Genomic DNA, 25985 nt, shown 5'->3' with positions numbered 1-25985 from the left:
AAGCAAAGTTTAATCTGGCCTTTCTGTTCGAGTGTTACCACTGGTTTGCAAATTGAAGTAAAACATCTGTATTTACATTCTTGAAGATGTTTCTTGGTTGTAGGTTTTTTTTCCAATGATACGCAGACCTTGACAGAGTGTTCTTGACTTGGCTAGATGTTGTGAAGGGGTTTTTCTTCAACAAGGAAAGAATTCTGTGATCATCCACTTTTGTTGTCTTCCGTGACCTTCCAAGATGAAAATTGTGTCACTGTCCAAATACTTATGGACCTGACTGTGTAGTCTACAAACATTTCTAAATAGCTACATAGCAAAATAAACTATTGGACAATGTCATTTCTGTGCATTTTTTTGTTTTTCTGTTTTTCACATAGGTTAGGAAGCTAACAAACAAAATGAACTCTGATCTAGACCAGATTACAACAACTCTACTGACTCGTGCGTACGTGGTCATCGCACAATATATTCTGAAAGTATAGCTGTACAGAGGCTTGGTGATGCTGCTACTAGAATAGCTCTTATACGAAGCCAAGTCTCATTGTACATCACGCATAAGAATAAGTATGCATATATAACAATGAGCAAGAGATCCCGGTTTTCAGGTAGGTGTTGGTGATTTTAAGTTGAAACAGTGGTTCAGGATGAATGCACACAGATCTTATCGTCAGCCACCCCCACCTCTTATCATCCAATTATTAATGTTCTAGATATCGGCCTGAAACAAAAGACCACTTCTTCGCCATTTCTTTTTTTTTAATCCCGTGGTCTAATTGGATGTAATTACTCATCTACAAAACAAATGAGTAGGTCGGCGTTGCCATGGCGACTGGAATGGTGGGTCCAACAGTGCGAATCGTTTCTCCGAGGTTCATTTCTGTGGATAATTATCACTCCTCTCCTTTCTCTGCCTTTTGCCCAGTCCCTGAAGGGTTACAGCCATCGCCTACTGCTAATTCAACTGTCTTCAGCTATTCTGTCTGGCCCTCCCTCCCCATCTTTCTGCATACTTCCATCAAGTGTGTGGCTCTCTTCAAGTGAATAAATGCTACTCTCTCATTTTCACTTTGCCAGATGACTGCCTCATAGAAGGAATTCCAAACCACTGCCCTGAAAGCATGACTTTTTTCTGTCATAAAAAGAGAAGTATGACTTTTTCACTCATAAAAAAAAAAAAAAAAGACTAGAAGGAAGACTCGCATGTCAGTACAGTGCATCTTCTCCCACCATTTTACTGCTTTAGGGCCAATCTGAAGAGCAGAATGTGATTATCCTAATACCAAAGCTTCAATGATTATATACATACGCGCTGTTTCCACTTCAAATCCCTGGTGGCCATCAACTGCAGTTCCAGGCCAAATGTCAATAAACCTGTCAGATGCCTTCCCAAATGAGCTTTGAATTTCAGAGGTGCTACAATTAGCCACTTCATTTCCACTTGCGAAGAGGCCCAGAGTTAGCTTTCAGGCCTTTTCTGAATTAACGATGAGTAATTAAGACCCCTCGATGAGTCATTCTGCCGGTGCTGACATTTCCCAAATAGTTAATATTAAATGTCTTGTCATTTTGTTCTGACAGAGGCTAATGGGTGTTAACAGGCGATTTACTCCTGTCTCAACAGTATCCGTATCTCTAGCTGCTTAAATGTTTAGAATGCCATGCATGACTCAATTCAGAAGTATGAAAAAGTCTGAAGAATGAAATCTGGACTTGCATTCCTGGGAAGTAACTCACGTGAGAATGGAGAACATTGCAAGACTTACACAAAATCTGCATGCCCCCAACACCACTGGGTACAAACACAGACAACAATGTGGTGCCACAAAGCTGTAGAACTGCACAATGAAAGCGAGAACATTGCACACCTGACTGTTGAGCGGCCATGGCGTCTGACCACGGAGAACTGTAAATGCCTCAGACAGAGCAGAGCAAACTTACTTTCATTTGAATAAAGTAACAAGTCACATATCAGGCACTATCTGATCAGGCATGATACTTGGCCCACACCTACCTGACATGCATTCAGAAAGGTCTGCCACTCAAGCATATGTCTTACCGAGCTCCACTACTTCCAGCAACCAGAGAACAAACCTGCATCAATCCCTAGGTCACTTTAACCACCAAAAAAAAAAAAAAAAGTAAAGTAATGCAAGTCGGATGAAGCTTTCATATTCCACTTTCATACTGTTTTAAAGGTCACGGTAAGGAGGGAAAATGAGAAGATGAAATAAACTTTCTCTGAGACCTTATCTCTCTCTCTGAGTGGGGAGATGAAAGCAGTCTACAGCTGAGCACCTCTAGAGTACGCTTCCCCCTTTGAAGTTCAGGATGGTTCCTCCCAGAGGCCCTGTCTGAGCATCTGGCCCATCACAGCTGTGTGGAGGAGACCATCCTGAAACAGAGGGGGAGCAGCACCTTTCTAACCTTTATGTGTAACATTTATCTTCCCGCGATGAGAGCCTGTGGGACCGGTGTCACATGGAGCATCCTTGAGAGTGAGGAGCCGCTGTTGGTCCTTTTGGCACGAGCCAGAGCCGCAGCTGTGTGGGTGTTTGTGTGTACGCGAGAGTCAGTTGATGGGCACACGTGAGAGCTGGGGAGCCAGTTTAATCTCGCCATGGCAATGCAGGCCAACGTGGCCCTCTGTTGAGCCTCTCGGCAGCGATCACAGTGCTTGTTGGGATGAAATGCATAATGATCTCCAGATAATGGGAAGTACTCAGCCAAACGAGAGCAGCTCCGTGTCTAGACAGCCGCAGGCCTCATCAAGCAAGAATGGGGCCTCATACAATAACTTCCTCCTTGTTTCATCAGGATAATGTGTCCAGAGGATAGAGCCAGAGGAAGCTGCTGACAAGGAGGAGGATGATGACCCACTAGCAAATGTATGCATACAGAATGCAAACAAAGAGAAATACTGACCTTTTCCCCATTACAGCCTGACCAACAGGAAAAGGCTGACTGATCCTGTGGAGAGACCAACTGTGGTGGTGGTGTTCTTGGGATGGAGACAGCATAATTACACAAAAACATTTGTCTCAAGCCTCATTAGTGAAAGCAGAATTTCTGACACCTGTATGCCTGGTATTGTGCAAGGCCACAGCTTGGAGGGACTCTCACGTTAAACTTAGCGGTGATAGGCCATTTTATAATCCCTACTGCAGAATACCTATTCAAGCGAAAGCTGCAGGCAGTGTTAACCTTCAACACAATAGACTTATTATTGAGCAGCAAGGGACAGCTGGCCACCTGCAAAACACACTATTTTGTTGACAAGAGGCACTGTAGAAGTACTGTTCGGGTTCCTGACCAGCAAGTTGAGAATTCAGATACTAGTGGAAAAAAAAAATAAAAAATCTCAAAGGACTCTAAATTGACCCTAGGTGTGAAAGAGTGTAGATGATGCCCTGCAATGGGCCGGTGTCCCGGGACAGGCTCCAGGTCCACCATGACTCTAACCATGATAAAGCACTTACTGAAGATGAATGAAGGAGAAATGAAGCATAGGAATAACACAAAAATGAGCCAAACTCTCCTCTAAATTTCTGGAGGGAGGAAGGAGGATTGGGAATTGATCTGGGAAGAAAGGTGTTGTGAAGCCCTGAAAAGGAGATAAAAAAAAAACTGTAAAAAAGTTTAACATCAAATCAGGTGCTTCCAGTGAGTTATTTAATTATTTAAAAAAAAAAAAAAAAAAAAAGACATCATGATATCCATGATACCTAGGGTAAGGGGGACTGACAATTTTTCACAATGTCAACATTCTATATCGTCATATCGCCCAGCTTTTGAGAAGACAAAAAGATCTCCATGGAGATACTCAAATTCCTCCAGTGAATGGAGAGTAGTAACAGAGTGAGGCAGAGAGACAGAGGGAGTAGGAGGGGTGACTTCAACAGCATGTGCCAGCACGGCAGTCGGACACACATACAGCCAGCTATGGAGGCTGGCAAAGAGAATAGAAGTGAGAGAGACAGACCTCCACAGGGCAGCGCCTCCTGTGGTGCAGCACCCTGTCGCTCACACACACTCAGCTGCACGTGAGGTCCAGGAACAGACGGACAGTCAGAGTGACAGAGACCAGCTGAGAGAAAGTCAAAGGGACAGCTAGTGAGACAGATAGACAGGTCAACGCTCAGCCTCCATCTGTAGACTGTACTTCAAATTCTGTGTGCTAGCCTCTCAGCCAAGAGCTAAAACAGTTACCTGAGCAATGTCTCGTGCAAACTTGTACAATGCCTTTATGAGCAATTTCTTTTAGGGGAATTCATGAAATAAAAAAAAAAACGCTGAGTGTTTGTATATAGTATATCGTATATGCAAATATAAATAGGTCCTGCAACATTTTAAAAGCAAAGGGGTGGGCTCATGTAAGGGTACGTCCGATTACATATTCATAAAATCTAGATTTCTTAATCAGGAAAAAAGTATAAAGATTTTTTCCCCATTTTCTCCTCTATATTGTCACCTGCCAATTTCCACCCACCAGCCTGCTCTCCTGCTATCATACAACAGTTACCAGCTGGGGAAGGTGAAGGCTGACACATGCTTCCATCAAGACACGTGAAGCCAGCTACCCATGCTGTGAGAAAAACAGCAGCCCTCTACCCTCTTCTACATACATGAGCTCATGAACTACTGTGTAGTATTGCCTGATTGACAGGGGAGAGGGAGTATGACCCTCCCGCTCAGACAGCATGGCCAATTTTGCTCTCTTGTCTCCCGGCCATGGGTAGCTGTGGCATTGTTGGGATTCGAACTCACAATCTCCAGATGATAGTGCAGAATTTTTTTCTAACTAAGAAATGTGTTTCTAGAAGTGTTGCAGTCAGGACTAATGCCAAGTAACTAAGACAGGGACAATAAGAAGAGCAAGAGAGGGAATGAAGTCAACATAATAGGACTCCCAGTTCCTCTCTGTACATGCTATGATACGCATCTTGATAGGCGGTCAACAATCTGATGTACAATGAAATATTTAAAACAGCCAAGAGTTTAATATAACATTATTTCAAGTTGTTTGGATAGGATACAATGATTAAATACACACTATGAGTTAAAAGCAAAAAGCGTCAATAATACTAACTTCAAAAATAATTCAGGAACAGACAGACAGTAAAATGTATAACACAGAACATTACCACCTCGATCATATCCAAACATCCTTTGGTAAACCAGATGTCAATAAACATGACTGTGTTTGACAAGAAGACATGTTTTTGAAACTTTTTACCTGCTTATGCGCATATTTTGGCCTGTAGTGGTAATAAAGAATGGAAAACACAGTGCAAAACAATATTAATTTGTGAACGTTTTTGAATAATACGTTATATTAAAGGGAATTTATAATAATTAAAAAAAAAAAAAAAAAACACTAACTGCGTGTGTGGTATGAGACTTTACAATACCCTCACCTTTGTGCTATTAGGTAGAGGTATATTAAAGTTAGAAAAATTCACTCAGATTACCAGATGTCCTTGTGTCTGTGGTGCTTCACATACTCCGACTCTCTCGCATTTCAAAAAAATGGTGAGTCAGTGGTGCATGTCAGAAACATATCCTCAGCTATCACTGTACGAGAGCTTGAGTGCAGCACTTAATTTCTGTGAGCCTTTTACAGTACTTTTACAGTTTTGTAAGGTACAGAAGTAGAGTCACCTTTATAAACACTGAACATGTTCAGAACACTAGCTTAACTGTGCACCCAATGTGGTCATTTCTGTTGTTCAAGGTTTCTCAGTGGCTGAGTGCTCTTAACACATCAGTTAAATACACCAGTGGAGGATTTATAGGGACATTTAATTTGCTTTGGGCCAGACAGACACCTGTCCCAGTGTAACAGAAAAAGCTGACGCTGTTAAAACTCTGTCAAAACACACAATTCCCACAGAATCAACTTCTCATATGTAAAACTGCCAATGCTGAAAGTTTACTGTGTCTAAATGATGAGTCTAGGTACCTTTGAACACAGTGTATCATGTGTCGCTAATCAAGCTGCTAGCCTGACAGTTAACCAACTATTTTAATTTTAAGATATCACCAAAGTAGCACTGACAAACACTACAATAAATCACTCAGATTAGTGACTGCTATTGAGACCTAACATCATCATTTGATTAACTATTACCCCAAGTTCACACTAGCAAGCAGCAAAGCAGCAAGTGACCATTCATTTTCCATGTACGTGTGACACGAAGCTTTGATTTCAGCGACAGTTTGACAAGCGACATTTCAATTGAGACTTTATGCAAATTACGTAAGACACAAAGCAACAAATCGCAATTGAGCAATTCCTCGAACCAATCCAATGCCATGTGTGGTCTGACGTTTTTCAATTCCCCACTCACAGCTTTAGATCGTACCAATTTGTTCCCATTCAATTAGTTCCCATTTACCGTTTGATGCACAAAAAATGGAAGAAAATCTTCTAACCGTGGTTTCATCATTAAATGTCTATAGAAACATTACAAAGAAAAATAAAGATTGGAAGGAAGTGGCAAAGATCATTGGTGCCTCTGGAAAGTGTATGTCGATGAAGCTAGCATGTAACGTAAATCGAACAAATGCATTTGAAACAAAGAGACGTAAATTTTGGCTATTACTGTCTCTCACTGGTACCCTCTAATGTGAACGTATGGTTATTTGTAATTAGCAGAAGTGGTAACATAGTGCTCCACACAGTAAATTTCTCATGCAAAATTAGTCAAATGCACAAGTTCTGTGCATGCAAATTTAATGTGTCTTACTACATTATCTATTTTATTACACTGTGAATCTCTCTACTAAAATCTGCCATGGACTCATCTTGGCTCAGCGGGAAAGGGAAAACAGACGGCGGTCGACGACTGGAGAACTCAGCTGCAGCCCATCCAATCACAGCACATCATCCAGAGGGTACCCACTCCAGGACGGTGCTTAATTACCGAACAAAAAGCACTGGGGTCCCCGGGGTGTCGGTCTGCCCATTAAAGATGTCCGTCACCTCAGTTCTAAACTGTGCTAAAGGCAAGCAGACTCTCCTGAGAAGCCATTGATTTATTTACTACTACTGAGGAGGCAGATTTGTTGAAGCTGACGAGCCGATCCATGAAGAGCGATAAAGAGGAGAATATCCCATTCCACCTTTTCTGTCAGGATGTGTGCTTACTGGTGCACTTTTTTATACATGTGTGTTACTGAGGGTTAAATCATACTCGTAAAATTATTTAAAAACAATTAGAACTTATAGCAAAAGGGAATATATAACAATCATGATCTGGAAAAGGTGTGCTAGTGATTTAGTTTAGTTGTTTTGGGGAGAACTGGTAAAGCTGCCACTCTCTTGTTTAAGGTGTGTAAGTGTAGAGTGCAGAAGAGGATGGACACAGCCGTAACCACACAGAACACACGCGGTCAGAGTGTTTACCTGGCCCCGGGTTCTGTGGGTACGCCACGTAGCTGCCTCTTCCTCGGGCGCCCCTACCTGAGCCTCGTGCTGCTGCCACTGCCGCTGCTGCCGCCACCGGACCATACGCCGCTGCCGGGAAACCTGACACACAAACACACACAAGCTGTTAGTACTCCTAACCATTTACACTACTGTTGCTCTTTGATCATGATAGTACTGATGTTGTTTACCAGCAGTCAATTCGATTTTTATTTGTATAGCACTTTTAACAAAAGCCACTTTTTATAGTTTTCTTAGAGCTTAAACATGTACAATTCACATGTACAGTTGGAGAATAACCTATTAAAAACAGACAGTGGTACTGTATCCACGTAGACTTGTGTTTAGTGAAGCTCTAAGAACAGTTGTAGTGAAGGAAATATAAAGATTTCAGTTTGAGCATAAATGGAATGTAGAGGGCAACTGAGAACCATGAATAAGCAATGCCCATAAACATTTTATTTCTCACACTCTTTTCTCTCTCTCTCTCTCTCTTTCTCTCTCTCTCTCTCGCATGTGCAGCATTGCTGTGAGGCAGACTGAATAAAGTGACTATAACGGGGGTGCCAGCACAATCATTTACTCAAATGAAATAATTAGGAGAAGTAGTGACGAGAGCTCAGGCTTCGATCTGTGAAAGTTCCTCCATACCTCTTTATTGAGTCAGCGGCATGTTCCCATTTACTCACTCGCACACTCATGCTCTCTCTCTCTCTCTCTCTCCTCACAATATGCCTGACTCCTTTTTCAGCACCATAATTCCATTCAACACAACAGCATGGGGTTCATGCATGGGGACTGATGGCTTTTTTTTCTGTAAAAAGTTCTGCTTTTTATCACACACACATGCAGACAGCAAGCAATGAAATGTTTCACTTGAGCAAAAAATTATAGGACTGTTCAAGTGAAGAGTGTGAAGAGGTCAGATGGCCAGTAAAGGGCCATTCACACCAAATATTCACCAGGCAGCTGGATATCAGTCCAAGCCAAATGGTAAAAGTACAGGCTAAAGTAAATGGATGGTTGTTTGGATGAACATACACCCTATAATTTAACAAAACTAAAGAGCCTGCCCTCTTGCCTCAGTGGTTCAACATGCTATCATAGAATAGAAGATTTAGACTCACTGACTCCTACTGTCGAATGCAAACTACGGGATTATAGCCCCGATTTCCCAATGCAGACTAATTTTGGGGATCACAGACGCTCCGATTTTTTCAAGCATGGTTGAAATTCTTTGCGTTGAATCTTTAATGTGAGCACCTCCACAACAAGCAGCAAGAACAGCGCTGGGAAACAATCAATTAGGGCCCAAGCGGAAATCAAATTCATCTCCTGTCATGCGCAGCAGATCCCAGAATCCAGTTTATCATCCGGCTATTTCTGTAGGAGTGCGAGGACAAAATATAAACGCAATAATATTGTTCCTATTAGAAATGATTTGGCATGCCATACCCAAATGGTTGTCAGGATCAGCTAAAAACAAACACAACATGATTTCTGGCAGCACGGTATAAAAACAGCTATGTTTCTTTTCAGTATACCTCCAGTTCTCTTTGCACAACAGACTATCCTCCCTGCATACATCTCCCCAAACAATCCTTCCTCCACATTTTTCTTTTTTTTTTTCTTGTTTCCATACTTTTGTCTAGTGCAGATAGACACAATAGACAGTTCTCATGCTTATTTTTGTGAGAAAGCGAGATGTGGGACTCACCTATGGTTTGGCAGAGTGAAAGATTGTGCACTATGTGAGCCTTGTCTGTGATCGCTTGTGTACTGTGTGATAAAAGTCGTGTGAACAGTGCAATGATTCTGAGATTGTGAAAGTCATGCAGGTGTACAGTGCCCTTGAGTCCAGTGTATTATGGCCAAAACACCACCTTGTATTTAGTATGCTAGTTAATGTGTTGGAGAGGTAGCTAGCATTAATGTTAGGTGCAAAGAATACTCACATAATTAGGTTTTAATTTAGATGGAACTGTAAATCAGTCTTTCATTGTGAATTAGCTAATGTCACCTTTACTTATTTTAACAGAGCAAATTACCTGAGACTTCGCACTGTTGCTCTGTGGAGATGACTGGTCTGGGGAGTCCCTGAGGACTGGATTGGGAAAACCTGGTTTAGGTACCAGCCAACCTGTGTGTGCGTGCGTGCACATGTGCCTCTTGATCTCAGGCACAGTGAGAGGAAAATGAATAATGGTAGTCATTGGCTAAGCTTGGCTGGTCTGCCCCGCAGCATCCATCCAGAACCTCATCACACAGCGCCCCCCCTCCCCCCCCCCACACACACCTCCCCCAAATGATGGGGACAGGGGGATTAATAGCTTGTTACTGAGTGCCTATTATGCCATTCCACTCCGTGTGCACCAATGAGGCCCGTCAAAAGCCATGTGGTCTTCTTAAAGAGCCTTAATCGAGGAGAATGATGTGTCTCATCAGATGCATATGATCAAGGCTGAGTTTAAATGTCAAGATTAAGATTATTGAACTCGTTATGGCGAGTTTTAAAGTGAAGCTTCACAGACGGTGGTCAAATCAAAAGCCATTACACATGAATCAGTAAATAATGTTAAATACAACACAAAGGTTTGTTTGTTGAACACTGTAATCAAACATTGTCATTAGCGGTGTCTGATTAGGGACATACATCAGAGTAACACGGCTGAGACATTACATTATAATAAATATAATTACAGACCGGGCACTTTAATGAAGGCATAGATCAGTGTGTGACAGCAGCTCATCAGACGGTGGGGGTCCGACAGTGGAGATGGGACTCACAGTCAAATGGAGTGATAGCATGTAATCAGACATAGCTCAGCTCGGACAGCTCATCCAGCCCTCACTGTCACTCCAATTCCCGCAACAGCTAACACACCAGTCTCGTTTAAAAGTCCTAATGATTAGCAGAGAGGCCTATTAGAAGTCTTAAGGTATGTTCACACATACAGCAATTTTATCACTGCAAGTCGCCAGTAGGCGTTCCTACTGGTTGCCATAGCCAGTGGGTGGCACAACTAGCATTCCACTTTTGACAACACATCAGTTTTCTTGCTGATAAAATTAAACATTCTGGAAGGAGAGCATTTGAATATAAAATTCACCAGTGTATATATGCATCATATATGAGATGAAGGAGATGCAGTGTGTCATCTATCACTGGTGGTGGTATTATTCTTGGTAAAAAAAAAAAAAAAAATTGTGTTTTTAAATCCACTTCAAGCCATTTGTTAACAGCAAATAAGATGATGTGGAAGGCAATATTTTTTTTTTTTTTTGAAAAGAGATGAAGGGCTTAGGCCTGCTAGCCCATTTTGTACCAGCCAGCTGTATAGAAGGGTCAGTTATTATTATTTTTTTTTAATTTAACTTTATTTATTTATAAAAGTGCTTTAATATTTGGCAAAGTTTCTTGCCAAAGAAAGAATGAAAAACAAACGATTCACACCACCAGCATCCAACCTACCAATCAGGACAAGGAAATTAGTCTACACACTAGTACATTATGTTCAGGTCCTCTTGCCTAGGGACAGATGCAGAACGTATTAACATCGGCGTTAACTTACTTCAAAAATCAAACAAAATGTAATTTGGTGAGGGGAGCCCAAACATTTGCATACAGCTATATCTTTGATGTTTACTTCTTATAGGATTTGTATTGTTTTTAAGGAAAGACTCAGAATATTCCAGTGTTGCAGTATTGTGGTCATTCGGTCAGGATGGGAAAAAAAAAAAAAAAAAAGAAAAAAAAAGAAAAATCACTTACCAGGGTCACTTTACAATCAGACTGTGTCCTGGCTTAGCATCCTCACTCTAATTGCACTTTTCATTTCTTTATTCTTATCCACACTCATTAATCTCTTCACAGCACCAAATCTATGGTAATCACAATCACAAACCTCGTGTTTCTCTGCAAAAACCACATCCTCTTGTCTCCTCTCGCTCAGTCCACCTCTTAGCCCCTTTCATCGTAAAATGGTCCTCTCCAGAGCCACAAGTCAAATGCTCTTTTATTTTGCTCGAGTACTTCGTCTCCCTCGTCGCCCGTCACTGCTCCCTTGCCCTGCTCTCAAACTTAGCACAAAAAAGTTCTTCAGAGAGATTAACTGTGCCGGATTAGGAGGGTTAATTAATAGTTCTTGCCAGCTCATTGTTTTGCGTTGGTGCTGTGAGAAGCCGCCCAAGAGAGGTGCTGCGGCATTAAATCAATTTCATGGCCCTTTTATTACCAGCGCGATAAAGCCAATATTTCGATTTTAGTTTTTTTTTTTTTTTTTTTCCCCAATTCACAGTGTTGTTTTTGCCCCTGCTGTCATCCGAAGCTGCACTTGGACAGACGGCAGGACTCCAGGGAGGGCACAAGGACACATCTGCTTACAGCCACGGCCAGGGGTCTCGGGAGAGCATCCCAAACTGTATGGCAGGGTTCCTCGTGGGCCTGGAGCTACACTCAACTTTCAGGTCGAGAGAGGGGAAGAGGAGCTGATCACGCCACAGAGCAAACATGCTTCATGCTCAGTGCAGCACAAACCCTGCAGCTGATAGTTTGCCAAAACTGAACCCACGCTCCAATAAGATCAAAACTAGCATGAAGGAAAATGTGCAAGCAAAGACTTCACCAAGACTGCTGTCAAAATAGTATCCAGCTCTTTAAATATCTGGGATATTGGGATGAGAACTTTGATGCTAGGTGCTGAGTGACACTCAGTGATGGTTCAACCAGGAGAATTTACATAATTTCTCTCTTACCACAAATCAGCCAATCCGTCAATCAGCCAAGATGTGTTTGGTGACCAAAGTTCACATTACTGCACTTGCTAATGTTGCTTTTACCATTTTATTAGCAGGTAAATATAAAGCGTAAAAAAAATAATAAAATCGGACAATCACCGCAAACTGTGTCTTAAACAAACTTGCTGATGTGGCTTCTGACACACGTGACAAGCTAGTAGCAACAATAAAATATAAGCTGGAATCACACTTTTTCCTCAGCACAGTATGGTGTCACTACAAACCAGCATCAGACTTGATAGTTTAAAGGCAGATTATAATATACTATTTTATGAAACTGTCCTTTTATGAAGGAGTCAAACAGTGACTTTCGAGAAAAGTGGTGTGATTTAAACATGCAGTTTGCACTAAACTGGTAGCAATATGCTTCCTGTAGTTATTTAGATAAAGGTAAATTAATGTACATGTAATATTTGACAACTATTGTAATATTAGCCTCTCTTGTGCCTGGTTCCTTCTAGTTGCTTCTTCAAGCTCTGCTTCTACATGCTCCATCCTTTCATTTCCTGCTGAGAAATGAAGGACTACAAGTCAAACTCTCATTCAGAATTGAAACGAGGGATGGACTTGTTATTTCTGTCAGCTGTAACACTAGGATCACTTACAGGCTTATGCAATTATGCAATTATACAGTGCACTGGAATGTTAAATTAGCAACCGGGAAACTAGGGTTGCCATTAAGAGGCAGACACTTGTGAGCACAACACAGGAAAACCAAACACCAGTCGATTCCAGTTGAATCCTGAGGCCCTGAAACAGCAAATCTGCCGGTGCGCGGGGCTAAACTTCACAAGCTGCAGCACCAGCACTCATAAAAAGAGGATCAAGCTGTAAATACAGCTGAGACTCCCGGGCCAAATCCGCCAGGCTCAGCCTGCTCCTCCTTTCTTCAGCCTGCAGGGTCGTGTGAAATAGAAAGCTTGCCCCTCTCTGTCATATTTGAAAAGAAAACGGTACGAAAAAGATAAGCGTAAAGAGAAGGAAAATCATGACAAATAAGAATAGTCAAGGGGAGAACAGCTATTGCTATCTTTTCATCTGTGGACTGACAGCTAGCTTATTGTTGGGGCATTCTGCCACGAGCTGGTGGCATTTGTTGTTTTCAGAAAGGCTTGGCAGAGTGAAAACAACCCACCCCACACACACACACACACACACACACACACACACACACACACACACACACACACACACACACACACACACTTACTTCCACCCAAAGGAGAACTCATGGAAGCAAGACATGAGCTTTTGGGAAAGTGTGATTCTTAAGATGCACTTGAGGATCCTTGAAGGAACAAGTCAATGAAAAATCAACTTTACATAATTTTCCCCGATGTAGTCCCCTGGATAAAGTCAGCCAAGTCATGCTCAGTATTGAGCTCTTGCTTTTTTTTTCTGATATTACACTACAGCTATGACGCTATTATAGATAAGTAAAATCATTTATCATGTAAATAAGAGCCTCATACCATATTTAGATCTTCAGCAATGTCACGAGTATGCTGATGTGACTTAAGGTCACCTATAAACGTGAAATAATCTTTTGTGGGATAGACTACCACAATCAGATAGTTGTTTTGATAATAGACAATACTTGTTGATGAGCTACATTAGCGTTGTAGCTCCACTACAAAACTAACGTATTGTGTAACTTTCATTATGTCCAAAATATAGCACATGGCTGAACAGTTTGGCTCATTTAATACGGAGATCTTTTCTGTCACCATCTGGATTTTAAACAAAGAAGTTATATAAAGTTAAATAAAGGAGCTCTCTAGGATAGGCTTTTCTCTGATGAGTACACACACTTGAGCCACTGTTTAAAAGGGGTGAGCCGGAGAAAAGTTTCCCAGAAATATAGGCTATTGTTCTTCTCTGTGCATTAGCTGCACTTCAGACAGCCGCGTTGCATTCATTTTCGCCAGCTCCGTAATGGCATGTCATTTTGTATATGAAAGCGTATGACAGGCACCGTCTCGCAAGCCTAACTAGAGTCTGAACTCATCAGCGGCACAGGACTGAAAGTACAGAGCCGAGGTGTAATTTATGACGCATTAGCACACACTTACACAGCTGGATACACACGGGGGCGGCGCTCTGAGCTTCTGTGCCCTGCGTGGGTAATAAGGCTATTGTAACACTGTGATGTATGACTTTGGCCCGCATTACTCGCTCATTACCGTTCCGCCGGACGTATTTTATGGAGGTGACTTACTCGCCCCCGGTCGCCTCCACGAGAGCCATATTCACACGTATCATAAAACATCAAAACTTTGCGTGTCTCTCAGACCTTGCTGGGGCCACGACGTCTCTTGAAGCAGCCAAGCAAGCAGAAAGACGTCCGCTAAAATAAATAATTTCTCACACCGGCGCCACAAATAGCCGGGTTACTGTGAGTCTGACCTGTGGCTAATGGAAGACTCATCACACCGTCAAGGTTACAGCTTGCTTTTTTCACTCCGCCTCTCCTTTCCTCTTTTTTTGCTGTCTTGGAGGCCCTAGGAGGAAGAGTGCTGACCCGTGTGGTCCTCTGTAAAAGCTTCCCTCTATCAAAGTGTTGGAAAAAACATCTGACAGGTCTGAAAATCAGGAGGAATACCTGTTCCTCAGAAACACTGCCTGATCTCCACTGATCCTCTGTCTGTATCCTCAGACCAGACTGATCCAGGATCACTGGGTACCCTGGGAATCATTTTCCCTTAGAGGATATCTCAAAATCAAAGAACACTGAGAGAAAGCAGGAAGAGACTCCACCCTCCTCGCAAGACGCCAGTCTTGTTAGCCCGAAGTGCCACTATTAATTAGCGGGGCCACCACGGCCTCCCACTCGTTAGCACCAGAGTAAACACTCCTAATTTGTTATGCATTTTAATGGCCTTCTCCAAACACTCAAGAAACGACTGTGGGGGTTTTAAAAGAAAACACACAAACACAAATCCCCAGCAAGCTGTGAAGGAGAGCGAGATGAAAGCAAGAGCTTGGTCGAACAGAGTCGAACTCTTCCTGTGCATCACAGAGATGGACGGCGGCTGAAGGAAATCTGTGCGCGTGCAAGGTTACTGCTGGAGTTTAAGCATGTTTTATGGCTCACTATTACATCTTTACTGCCATTCAATACAAAGCAAAGAGCCTTCATAATACATAGAGAGAAGTACACAGGTGTGGTGATGTGTGCTCCGGGCTGAACCACTCTGAGTACAGTCAGGAAGCATGGGAGACAGAGGAGAGAAAAAGAGAGAGGACGATAAGAAAATGGGACATCACATTCAGAAGCTTTAAAGATGAACACCTGGTCTCAATGGGTGAAAGAAATGCCTCATTCATTCATCTTCCAGAGTCTATCCCAGGAACACTGGGTGTGAGACGGGAATACACCCTGAATGGGACGCTAGTCCATCACACATTCACATCAAGGAGCAATTTAGCACAATCAGTCTACATACTGGCATGTTTTGGGGAGGTGGGAGCAAACCGGAGAACCTGGAAGACGTATACTGTACGTCAGTCTAGCCGTGACTAGCCTCTTGGCTACCTACATGCATCCATTCACAAGGTTATCTGTCTGACAGGAAAACACAACAACCTTTACCACCCTTTCACCTTGACACATCTTTTATGAAGTCTGATGTTAAAAAGGTAAAAAGTTCCTGGCATCCTGTATATAGAAGTTAAAGTGTTCAGTTTGCAGAAGTTAGCGGCATGTCAGCAAGATATTGTTGGGTTTCTGCTGACTGGAACATCTGTAAAATTGTGGTTGTTCATATTTTTATAACTCATTTCTTTAGTGTTAATGACATCATTCCCTGATCTCCACTAAGTATGGAAGGAAAACACTTGGGGGTGTGCTGTTATAGGAAAATAATCGATGATGAGGTGGTGGAATACCCGGCCCAATGTGAAGCGTCCTGAAGTGTTTTATCCCTCTTATTCCACAGCCATTTGGCAACAATTACAATTTATCATTTATTAATCAAGGTCATGCTTTTTAACCATTTTTTGTTAAGTATAATGTTGTGGAATGCCCAAGAAACAAGTTAGTTCCTGTTATCCCTTACATTATAGCAGCTACAAACAGTCGTTCCATCACCAAAGGACAAAAAAACAAAGCTTGTAATGCTACAGTGAAAAAAAAATTCCTCTGTCCTTGAGACTTTCCTGTGGTTCTCTATATCACACAAAAACAGAGCTCTGTGGCTGATCATTTCAAATGTCAGTCAAGTAATCAGTCTAACTCTCATCATAGTAGCCTGTTCTTGGCCATGTGACCAAAAGCACCAGAATCTCTATATCTGAAAATCTGACTTGCGAGATTATTAAGAGTACAGCAATACTATAAAAATTCACTCAGCTCATTTTCTCTAAGAACATGATCATGCTTAATCATATTTAAATTACAGAGATGATTAAAAAATAACTGGTGTAATCTAAAACAAAAATAAGATTTGAGTCACTGTCTCATTTTCTACATCTCTTATTTACACACGCGTACACGTACACACACACACACCTGAAAGCTGTTTTAGGGCTCCATTTACATCAATATTGTTTATTTTGATCATTAATGAGAAAAAGAGAGATGAATTGGGGATTTACAAAAAATGTTACAGCTGAATTGATAGCTTCAGGCTTCAATGCTTCGCAAAACTGCTAATTATGAAACTGAACACAAGGGCTAAATATGACTTCTAATCCTCAAATATCATGACTTGTCTTATTGATTTCTAATAAATGACTCTCATGCTCTCTTTTTAAAGCTCTTAATCACTAGCACACGCACACACATTTCTGCACCTCTTCCTCCACAGCTTCTTCTAGTCCATGAGGACATTAGTGAGGAGGTGTGAGATCTCCAAACAAGGCAAGCTCACACACGCCTGAACACCATGCACACACACAAGCAGCAGGGTCCTAGGTGCTTATTAAAGCCTTTAAGTACCTCACATCCAAATGTGTAATTGAGGTTGTGAGAGGTGGGAGCTGACCATGCTAAGGGACCACTTATAGCTCTCTCTCTTTCTCCTCTCTCTCTCAATCACACACACACACACATACACAGAGACGAGTATATGCATTTCTGGCCTTTATATGTGTGATCATTACTTATGCATGTATGTGCATAAACACAAGTCTATGTGTACTACAGAAGGCAGCTATGAACAACTGTATCGGTGCTGAGCCAAGTCTTATCGGTGGTGGGCCGAGTCGATTCACTCCCATAGTGAATAACGTGTGGCTCAAATAAGGAAAAAAGGAGGTTGCTCATACCGTCTCTGCATCGCATGTCATGTGTAAAACTAAACACACCCATAAATTACTACATGTGTGCTAAATGAACACTTCTTTTAATTTGAAACTTATTTTATTGGATGTGACTGATAATTATTAATTTTGCTTCTGTTTACAGAAGATCTGATGACAGCTGTCACTGTCATTAGACACTAACATGCGCTGTCGTTAAGAATGTCAGGTTTGATTAAAGTGATGGTTAAGGTCATGATCTTGGCGTCTCGGGTTCAGACTGCATGTTCTTATGCTGCGATCGCAGTGAGTTCATTATTTCAGGTCTGATTAAAGCTCTAACACACACACACATCAGCTGAGAGGCTAGCAGGAGAACAGCGGAGCGAGACAGGAGAATGAGAATGAAAGTGCCGTTTCAGGCCAAGCCGTAAAAAGCCGAGCTCTTCCCCGATGTTTCCTCCTTCCAGATGGCCAATTTCCATAATGACAGCACAGCACTTCACACTGTCCAAATAAGAGTGTGCGCGCGCACGGGCCGCTCCCGTTCATGATGAAGAGGAGGAGAGGTTATGCATTGTATGCCCTCTGTGCAAGCGAATAAGTTACAGAGGGATAAGTGAGTGTGTGTGTGTTTGTTCACGGCTATGACCTCTGTGCCACAGTAAAACGATCCTTACTGACTTTCACCTCTTGCCTTTGTGTGCTGTTACTCTTTGTTTACTGTCAGTGCAGGGAGAGAGGGCTAGAAGGGGAGAGGGAGAGAGAGAGAGAGAGAGAATGTAATAGGAAATGAGAGATGGAGATACTTAGAAACAAGAAAAAAATGTTTGATTCCTAGATGAATCCTGATTCTTTCTTGAACGATTCTCGGACTTCTGCACATAAACATGCACGCTTGACAAACTCCTTTTCAATTTAAATCTGAGTTTTAATTCCTTAATAAAAAAAAAAAAAGCATTTAAATGGATTTAAATGTTAATGAGACTGCAATCTTTTTTTTTTTTACCTCTACACTAAGCATACATATGGCAAAAAACACAAAGTGAAAATTCGGCAGCTTTCTCAAGAAGAAAAGAAAAGTTTCAATATCATAATTTTATCATAATAGAATTATAATAATATAATTCACTGATTACAGTCAGTGATTTTTTTTTTAGCTTTAGATGGTATGTGAAGTGGGGTCCATGAAGCATATCTGGGGGATGTGGTTTTTATTTTATTACAGTTGTGAACATTAATACTGGGCTGTGAGTTGTGAAGTTATTGTGCATATAAATAATGGGTAATAATTTAAAAAAATGGGTTCTATGGGTAGAAGGTTCAAATATATATATATATTCCTTCTTTTTAATAGTTTGTTTATATGGAGGGGTCAGTATATAAAAATTTTGTGAATCCCTGTCTTAGGTGACCTGGGCCTTGTAAAATAATCTGACATTTCCAACTTATCTTCATTCAACCAAATGTCTCCTAGTCCCTATTCATGCTTACTAACATAAGGTGTAACAATGCAGTTGTAACACCTACTTTGGGCACTACGTAGCACAACATGTGAGATTCAGCCACTGAAAACTCATACTTACATTCTTTTTAACCGATAAATTAGAAAATTAATAATTTTAAAATGGTATGCATTTAGAGTAACAAATAATCATATCAAAAATCAAATCATAACATGAGGTCTGTAAACCTGTGAAGTGATGGAGACAGAGCAAACTAAAACTGAGAAAGAGTCAGGAGTGGCCTTATAGCACTAAGCTGCCATACATTTAAAGAGTAATGAAATCGTTTGTGTCATCCCGTCACCACCTGAGGCGCAAGAAGCGAGACAAGTTATCAACTTTTTTCCCCCCAAATAATTGCTCCTTTTCTTCTCCTTCTTCTGTCACTCTTTGTTTACATTTAATAATTTGACTAATAGTCATGTTCTTTCATTTAGCCATGTGACGTTCTTTGGTGATGATGCAACTTGTGACATTTGTGACAATAAAGCCGAGTGGAGCCGAGCTGAGAGTGAGAGCAGCCATGTGATTTAGTAGTGTGCGAGAGTCAGACCGTGTCTCGTAAAGATGAAGGAGAGAAAGATAAATAGCATGAGGGAGGATGAGTGCTGATGCTGGAGTAGATAGAGAGATGTTTCCTGCCACCTCCAGCTCTCCTTCCCTTCTCGTCTCTTTGCATTCACTGATATATGGGAAAGAATGGAGGAGATAACAGAAAAGCTTGTCACTCCCAACAGACCTCTGATGACCTGTGAGGCTGTGGTGTGTGTATGTGTGTGTGTGTTTGTGTGTGTGTAAAAAAAAGACAGAAATGGCAAGAGCAGATGTTTGGAGGAACACTGCATTCCTCCATTCAAGTAATACTCCAGCATTGTATAATATTGTCGAAGCTAACAGTGGCTAATGCAGAATCTAGTGTATGTAGGCATGTAAGGAATAAACATTTCAGTCTAAGGATGGACTTACAGACAGAAATGCTTCAGCCCAGGTAACAGGAGAGCGCTGAACTGTGGCAACACTAACAGGACAAACTTTAAACTGGTCACACACAGAGTACTGTGCGTACATAATTAAAACACACACACACTTTATAAATGCAGAATGTACATTTGATCTGAGCACAAGCTGACACACTGTTGTGACCTTCCACAGACAGAGCGTTTAACATTTTCATTCTGAGAAAGCTGAGCAGCTCGTGCATATGGGTGGTCTGTGAAAATGAGAGGTATGCCCTCATTGACAGGGAACAGAAGGAGCATCAATCTTTCTCTGTCCTCTCACTCACCCCCCCATGCACTCCACACGGAATGAGGCTTACAGAGAGCACTTTGAAACAAAATGAGCTCCACACCTTTGAACGGAGTTGCCCCCCCCAGACTTCCACAAATCCTCTCCATACACACTCACCTTCTCCACGCTACAGCAAAGTTGCATGGGTCGGGTTAGGGGAGGCAGGGGGTTGCAGGGAGGGTGTTATGGGGCCAAAGCTGGGGGATTAGTTCTGACAGATACGCCAACACACCACCACCAGTCCTTAGACTGGACACACTGAACTGAATAATGGCTGTCTGTTTTAGCGTTCACTACTGTTTTTAGCGCCACTGTTTATTTATGCACCAATCTTCGTATCAGTATCAAAAGCTAGATCTGTATTAAAAGGATTCAATTCAGCACAAATTTGCAAATATTTTGCAGCTAGAGACCCTTTTAAACTGTCAGACAATTTCTAAAGACCCCTTCAGTAGAAATTTATTTCATGAATATAATCCAACTTTTTAAATATTAGGCTTGTTATTTAAATATGTGCAAAAATATCTGACTATTTATTGGAGCCACAGAAGACATTTTGATTAAAATTAGATTCTAGGTGACATTATTTTTGAGTTAGTGAGGTTTGTATTAAACCCCTTCAGTACAGGTAACCAGTCAAACAGACTAATAACTATAATAATTAAATAATAAATATAATAACTTCGATAATTGTGGGTTGTGATTCCTACCACTGGAACAAAAAAATAAATAAATCTTGGACATCCTGTCTATGAGAACCATGGCAATATAGGGTCAGGTTCATTTGGTCAAAAAAAGTCACCAAAGACTTACTACGTACACCACAAATGGCTAACCATGTTTAGTCACCTCTAATGATCTCAGATAAAACTTTTAAAATTTTGTCGCACGTAGCCAGAAAAGTGTAGAAAGGTGCTTAGAGAGCTGTGTGGCAGCTAATTTTTTTAAATGTTGAATCTTTAAAATTGTAAAAAAAAAAAAATGTATTAAAAAATGTAATTATGTTTCATTTTTTCTTCTCTATTTCAATTCATTTTGGTAGATATTAAATAAAACTACACCTAAACTGATCTTTTTTCATTTTGCTGGCATTTTATTAGCAAACTTCTATATTGTGATACATATTGTGATATCATAGAAATGTATACATGATTTTTGTCATATCATCCACTGTTAAAACACGTATAAACTTAATTATCTGATTTGTGACTGTTATAGCAAGAGCATGAGAGGCATTACAGTGTAAATTCATAGACTTACTGCTGCCTGTATGTTTTGTCCAGTGGGAAAGTGTGTCATGCTCAGTCTTTTTTTTTTTTTATAAACATGTAAGGGTTGTGAAAGTCATGCAGTGTATCCAAAACATTAAAAAGCCTCTCTAACAGCACCAAATGTAGAACTACAAAACGAGCAAGCGAGAACGACAAATTTAGATAGATAGACAGACAGACAGACAGAAAGAAAGAAGAGAGCAGGTTTCCCCAGAGGCCAGCACTTTTCAGACTGTAATTATGTGCACACTTTTCATCTTTTTCAAATTGTTTTGAGGCAAACAGAAGGAGAGTGGAGCGCAGGCCTAATGGAGGCCTAACAGGCATTTAAAAGCAGCACAGGAGAAAGCAGAGAGCTGCTGGGGTTCAACGTGGGTGGCATTAATGATGCGACCATGCTAATGCTGGTCTAATGTAAGCCCTGGCCTAATGTTACACAGCGCTGATGATCAGTAACCCTTATCATCAATAAGCGCGCACACACACACACACACACACACACACACACACACACACACACATACACAGCTTCCCAATTTATACTTTACATATTATCCCTTCATTCTATCCCTTCATCTCTCCTCTCTCCTTTCAGTGTACACTTCAGCAGGCTTGTAGATGAAATTCCACATTCCTTTGCCTTTAAACGGACAGGATGAAATGATCGATATGTGGTTTGATGATTTTTTTTCATGGATTCCTTACACGATGCTGCATTGAAAGAGTTTCCAATTAGCTGCTCTCCGCCCGCTAAACTGACAGAAGCCTGGAGAAGAACGAGGTCCTAATTGCTCAGGTCAATCGGCAAGCTGAAGTGTGCAATTAGGCTTTTACTTTGATGACTCTACTCGACTCTGTCACGACTTGAAGCGCTTCAGTAAAAGCCAAAATATTTAAGCTACATCGCAAAAGTATTAAGATGCTTTCCACAGCACTAAACCTGAACGTGAGACGGTAACACCAGTATCAATCAGAATCCTCACATCCTTCCTCCACACACAAACACGCACACACACTCGAGAAAACCTATTACGGAGATTTGAGCTGCTGTCAGACGTTTCCCATTCAAGCTTATCAGCCGTGTGCCACCGATGTCCGGAGCAGCAAACAGGCATGTGTAAAGAGGCTTAAATAAAGCAGGAAGTCAACAGGCAGCGAGGCGTAGGCCGAGCCGGCGTGTATCGGTGCCAACATCTCGCCGCCAAGAGCCCTCATCACTCTAACCATCTCTCTCTCTCTCTCACACACACACACACAGAGACCGCAGCTCTGAGTGAACACACAATTGCCATGTTCAGACTGGTTGCTTTCGCTTTCACTGCAGCTATAATGCAGACCACTAACGGCAAGGAAAATTGTGCAACTATTTGTGGAAATTAAACATGTATACTCACTCACTATTAGACATGTCAGGACAGATTTCACAAAAAAAAAAGTAAGGCAAAGAAATGTTTTCACTAAAAAGAGAATATAATTTATGTCATAGCTTTTGTGTACTTTTTTTAATAATGTATGCTTTATTTTAATTAAATATAAAAATAAGTTCAAGTTATCAGAAGGCTCCGACTGAAATCGTTCTTTTCTCAAAACCACGTATCGAATTCAATATCATTCCACTGCTTTTACAATGAACTACAATGCTGTTACATTATATCCTATGTAGTGAGCATATTATATTATTCAGTTAGGATTCAGCCTAACTGTTGGAGGCGTTTTCTTTAATGTGAAAAGAGAAAAAAGCGTATAAAGATGAAAGACGATGTGAAGGCAGCGGCTGTTCACATGGTTTCCATAAAACTATGCAAGATATCAATAACGAGTAAACATTCTTGTGATGTTTTTCCGCCTTAAGAATGGAATGATTTTTACATTTTTGTGATACAAACACATAATGTAGCACTACTGCTAATGTTTGTGATGCATGTGGCAGTATAATATTATACGCTCATTCACATACTAAATCATTTAAGTTGATAAAATTCACAAAATCGCACAGCTCTACCAGCCACTGTAATATGCATTATGATCAAGCATGCACTGTGATGCCATGGCTACAATATCCTATATATTATTTATACAGCAACAAGACACGTGACCACATACTCGCTTATTCAAAAATCTTAGTTATGTGTTTCTGATCAACAACCGCATGAACCGTGTTTTTAATTTTTAGCAGCACCATACAGTAACTTACCGGGAAACTGGTAGCTATAACTCGGAGCAAATCCAGTGTATCCACGCCCATACGTCGCCACAATGTTTGGGTAACCTAAGGGGGACACAGAGAGGACGACATTTTAGACACATCAGAAAGAAAAAGCTAAGTTTACAGGTGCAGTAATTGCTAGTAATATTGGATGTTGTGCGTCTAACTAGTTTTGTAAATTTATAACAGTCTTTTAAGATTTATTACTCGTCACACTGTACAAGATTCCAGTAATATCTGGGCTGAATTCTGTAACGATACAGTGTGTTGTCCATGTCAGATTATACAATGCGCATCCTCTAAAGGTAGAATATTACTACGTTCTGCTTATGTCATCAATCAGCGTGATCTGCACATTCGCTCATGGACTCGCACAAACATCTTCAAAGTGAGCCTGAGGTAATAAGGATCGTTCTTCTGTATTACCTTTGACACTACAGTATGTGTTTCTGGCTGTCCTGTGAGTTTTAAGTCATCCTGTGCCATCCTCCTATTAGTGGTTTTTAGAGGAGTGTAGCAGCGCTCACACTCTGAGATTTAAGAAAAAAATTCTCATACTGCCAGCACTTTGGTCGCATTAAGCAAGTCACATTATGCGTTCTAAGATCCACAACCTCAACTCACGACTAAAGAATACTTTTCCGATGTGTGATTTTTTTCTGCAACAGCAAAATCTGGCTAAAAGTCGTACAGCGTAAACACGGCTTACATCTTTCAGGCACAGAAATAAGCTCTGTCCCAACTGGAACAGAGCTACACAGCTCTGTCTCTTTCCTCAGAAGAGAATCAACAGGGAATGTATAGTGTCAACATCGCGAACATCGAGGAAGGTGAATCCATGTCAGTATTTTCACTGCAGATGCAGTTTGCCTTGCAGGCAGCAGAGGGAGCTTTAATTACAAACAGTTCCTTTTTTGCTTGCTTTTTTGCTTGCTGTAATCAAAAGAAAGTGAACATACTCTGTACACACTTATACAGACTATTTATACCACCACTGATACATCACTGTAGTTTTCTTCTGGACTGCTAATCAACAGAGACTGAAGGATAAAGAAGAGAACGAGACCAGAAAAACAGACAGAGGGCATGAAAGAGACCATGCATTTAGCATTTTGGCTTAGACAAGTACAGCATCATGCACCGCAGCATCACCAAACGCACACGGATATTACAACGGTATGTTTGCAAGCAACTGCGAAGAGCTTCAATCAGAACGTGTCATGAGGGAATTTCTCCACCATCTGCTCTCCTTCTCTGGTGCTGCCGAGAGATGTGGCAGCGTTTCTGTTGCTATTCCGGCAGATCGGTTTTTCTTGGCCTGGTTTATTACTCTTTTTTTTATTTACACGCTTTATTGATTTTATGTTGTCCAAATGGAAAAACTTGGATGCAAAGCCAAGCAGTGTGTGAGCAAGTAGGAAGTGCGCTAAATTAATTCTTTCAGACAGACCTAGCACTTTATAAACACATCCATGAGCGTGTACAGTATTCTGTCACGTGTGCAAATTGCGACAGAGATCATCGTCACGCAGAGAAATGGTCACGGCTAGATGGAGGAGTCATGAAAACCCCAGAGCTAAATGCCGTTTAGTGTATCTACAGTGTTCTGCCCCTCAGGCTGTAACCAGTGACATTTAATTGAGGAGCAGGGGTGCAAAATTGGCTGAAATGCATCATGTACAAAGCAGCAGATATGACAATGGCTACAGGTGGAATTTTGCTAACCCGCCACAGCGAGGCTATCTGCATAACCCAGGGTGGTTCACGACTAATAGGCCTCAGCAGGGTTTGGGGTAAAAGAGTGTGTCCAGCATGTTTAAGCATGACACTTGGGAGATGCCCTTTCAGGATTAATCTTTGCTAATCAAAGCCTCGCTACAATCAATCGCTGAATTGGTCTCGGGTCAGCAGAAGAAAGTTCTAGCTACAGCATTAACTGAAAGGGCAGAGCAGTCGATGCTTGGTTACAGAGTGACTGGTCCAATCACAGCACTGGGACACTTTTCAGTCAAGTTCGTGTGACTAATGAATACTGAAACCAGTTTGTTGCTCCATGAGGGGCAACACAAAGAGGAAGAGGAGACGTACAGGGTGTGGAGACAATTAAAGTTTGACGATTTAAAAAAAAAAAAAAAAAAAAAAAAAAAAAATCCCACAAATCCTACTTTTTATAGTCAATTTTGTTATTAAATCTCAAAAGCTCTTATATAACCTCGCTGTCCACTTCATTAGGAACACCTGTACATTCATGC

General features: G+C 41.2%; 1 protein-coding gene across 5 annotated transcripts in view; it reads right to left on the bottom strand.

The window, feature by feature from the left end:
• The window catches only part of msi2a (musashi RNA-binding protein 2a), a 238993-nt gene that overhangs the window by 24728 nt on the left and 188280 nt on the right, over positions 1 to 25985 (bottom strand). For 3 of the 5 annotated variants that reach the window (XM_053241497.1, XM_026943793.3, XM_026943795.3), the window contains exons 10-11: positions 23722 to 23796; positions 7403 to 7525 (exon numbers count right to left, since the gene is read on the bottom strand). In XM_053241497.1, coding sequence (XP_053097472.1) covers positions 7403 to 7525; positions 23722 to 23796 — 198 coding nt within the window. The remainder of the gene's footprint in view (positions 1 to 7402; positions 7526 to 23721; positions 23797 to 25985) is intronic. The other 2 variants (XM_026943796.3, XM_026943794.3) reach the window with 1 other exon arrangement.

This window comes from Pangasianodon hypophthalmus, chromosome 17 (genome assembly GCF_027358585.1).
Source record: "Pangasianodon hypophthalmus isolate fPanHyp1 chromosome 17, fPanHyp1.pri, whole genome shotgun sequence".
In the NCBI taxonomy this organism is placed as follows: Eukaryota; Metazoa; Chordata; class Actinopteri; order Siluriformes; family Pangasiidae; genus Pangasianodon; species Pangasianodon hypophthalmus.
Note: the sequence above shows the minus strand (reverse complement) of the source record. Positions and strands in the feature narration are given on the sequence as shown.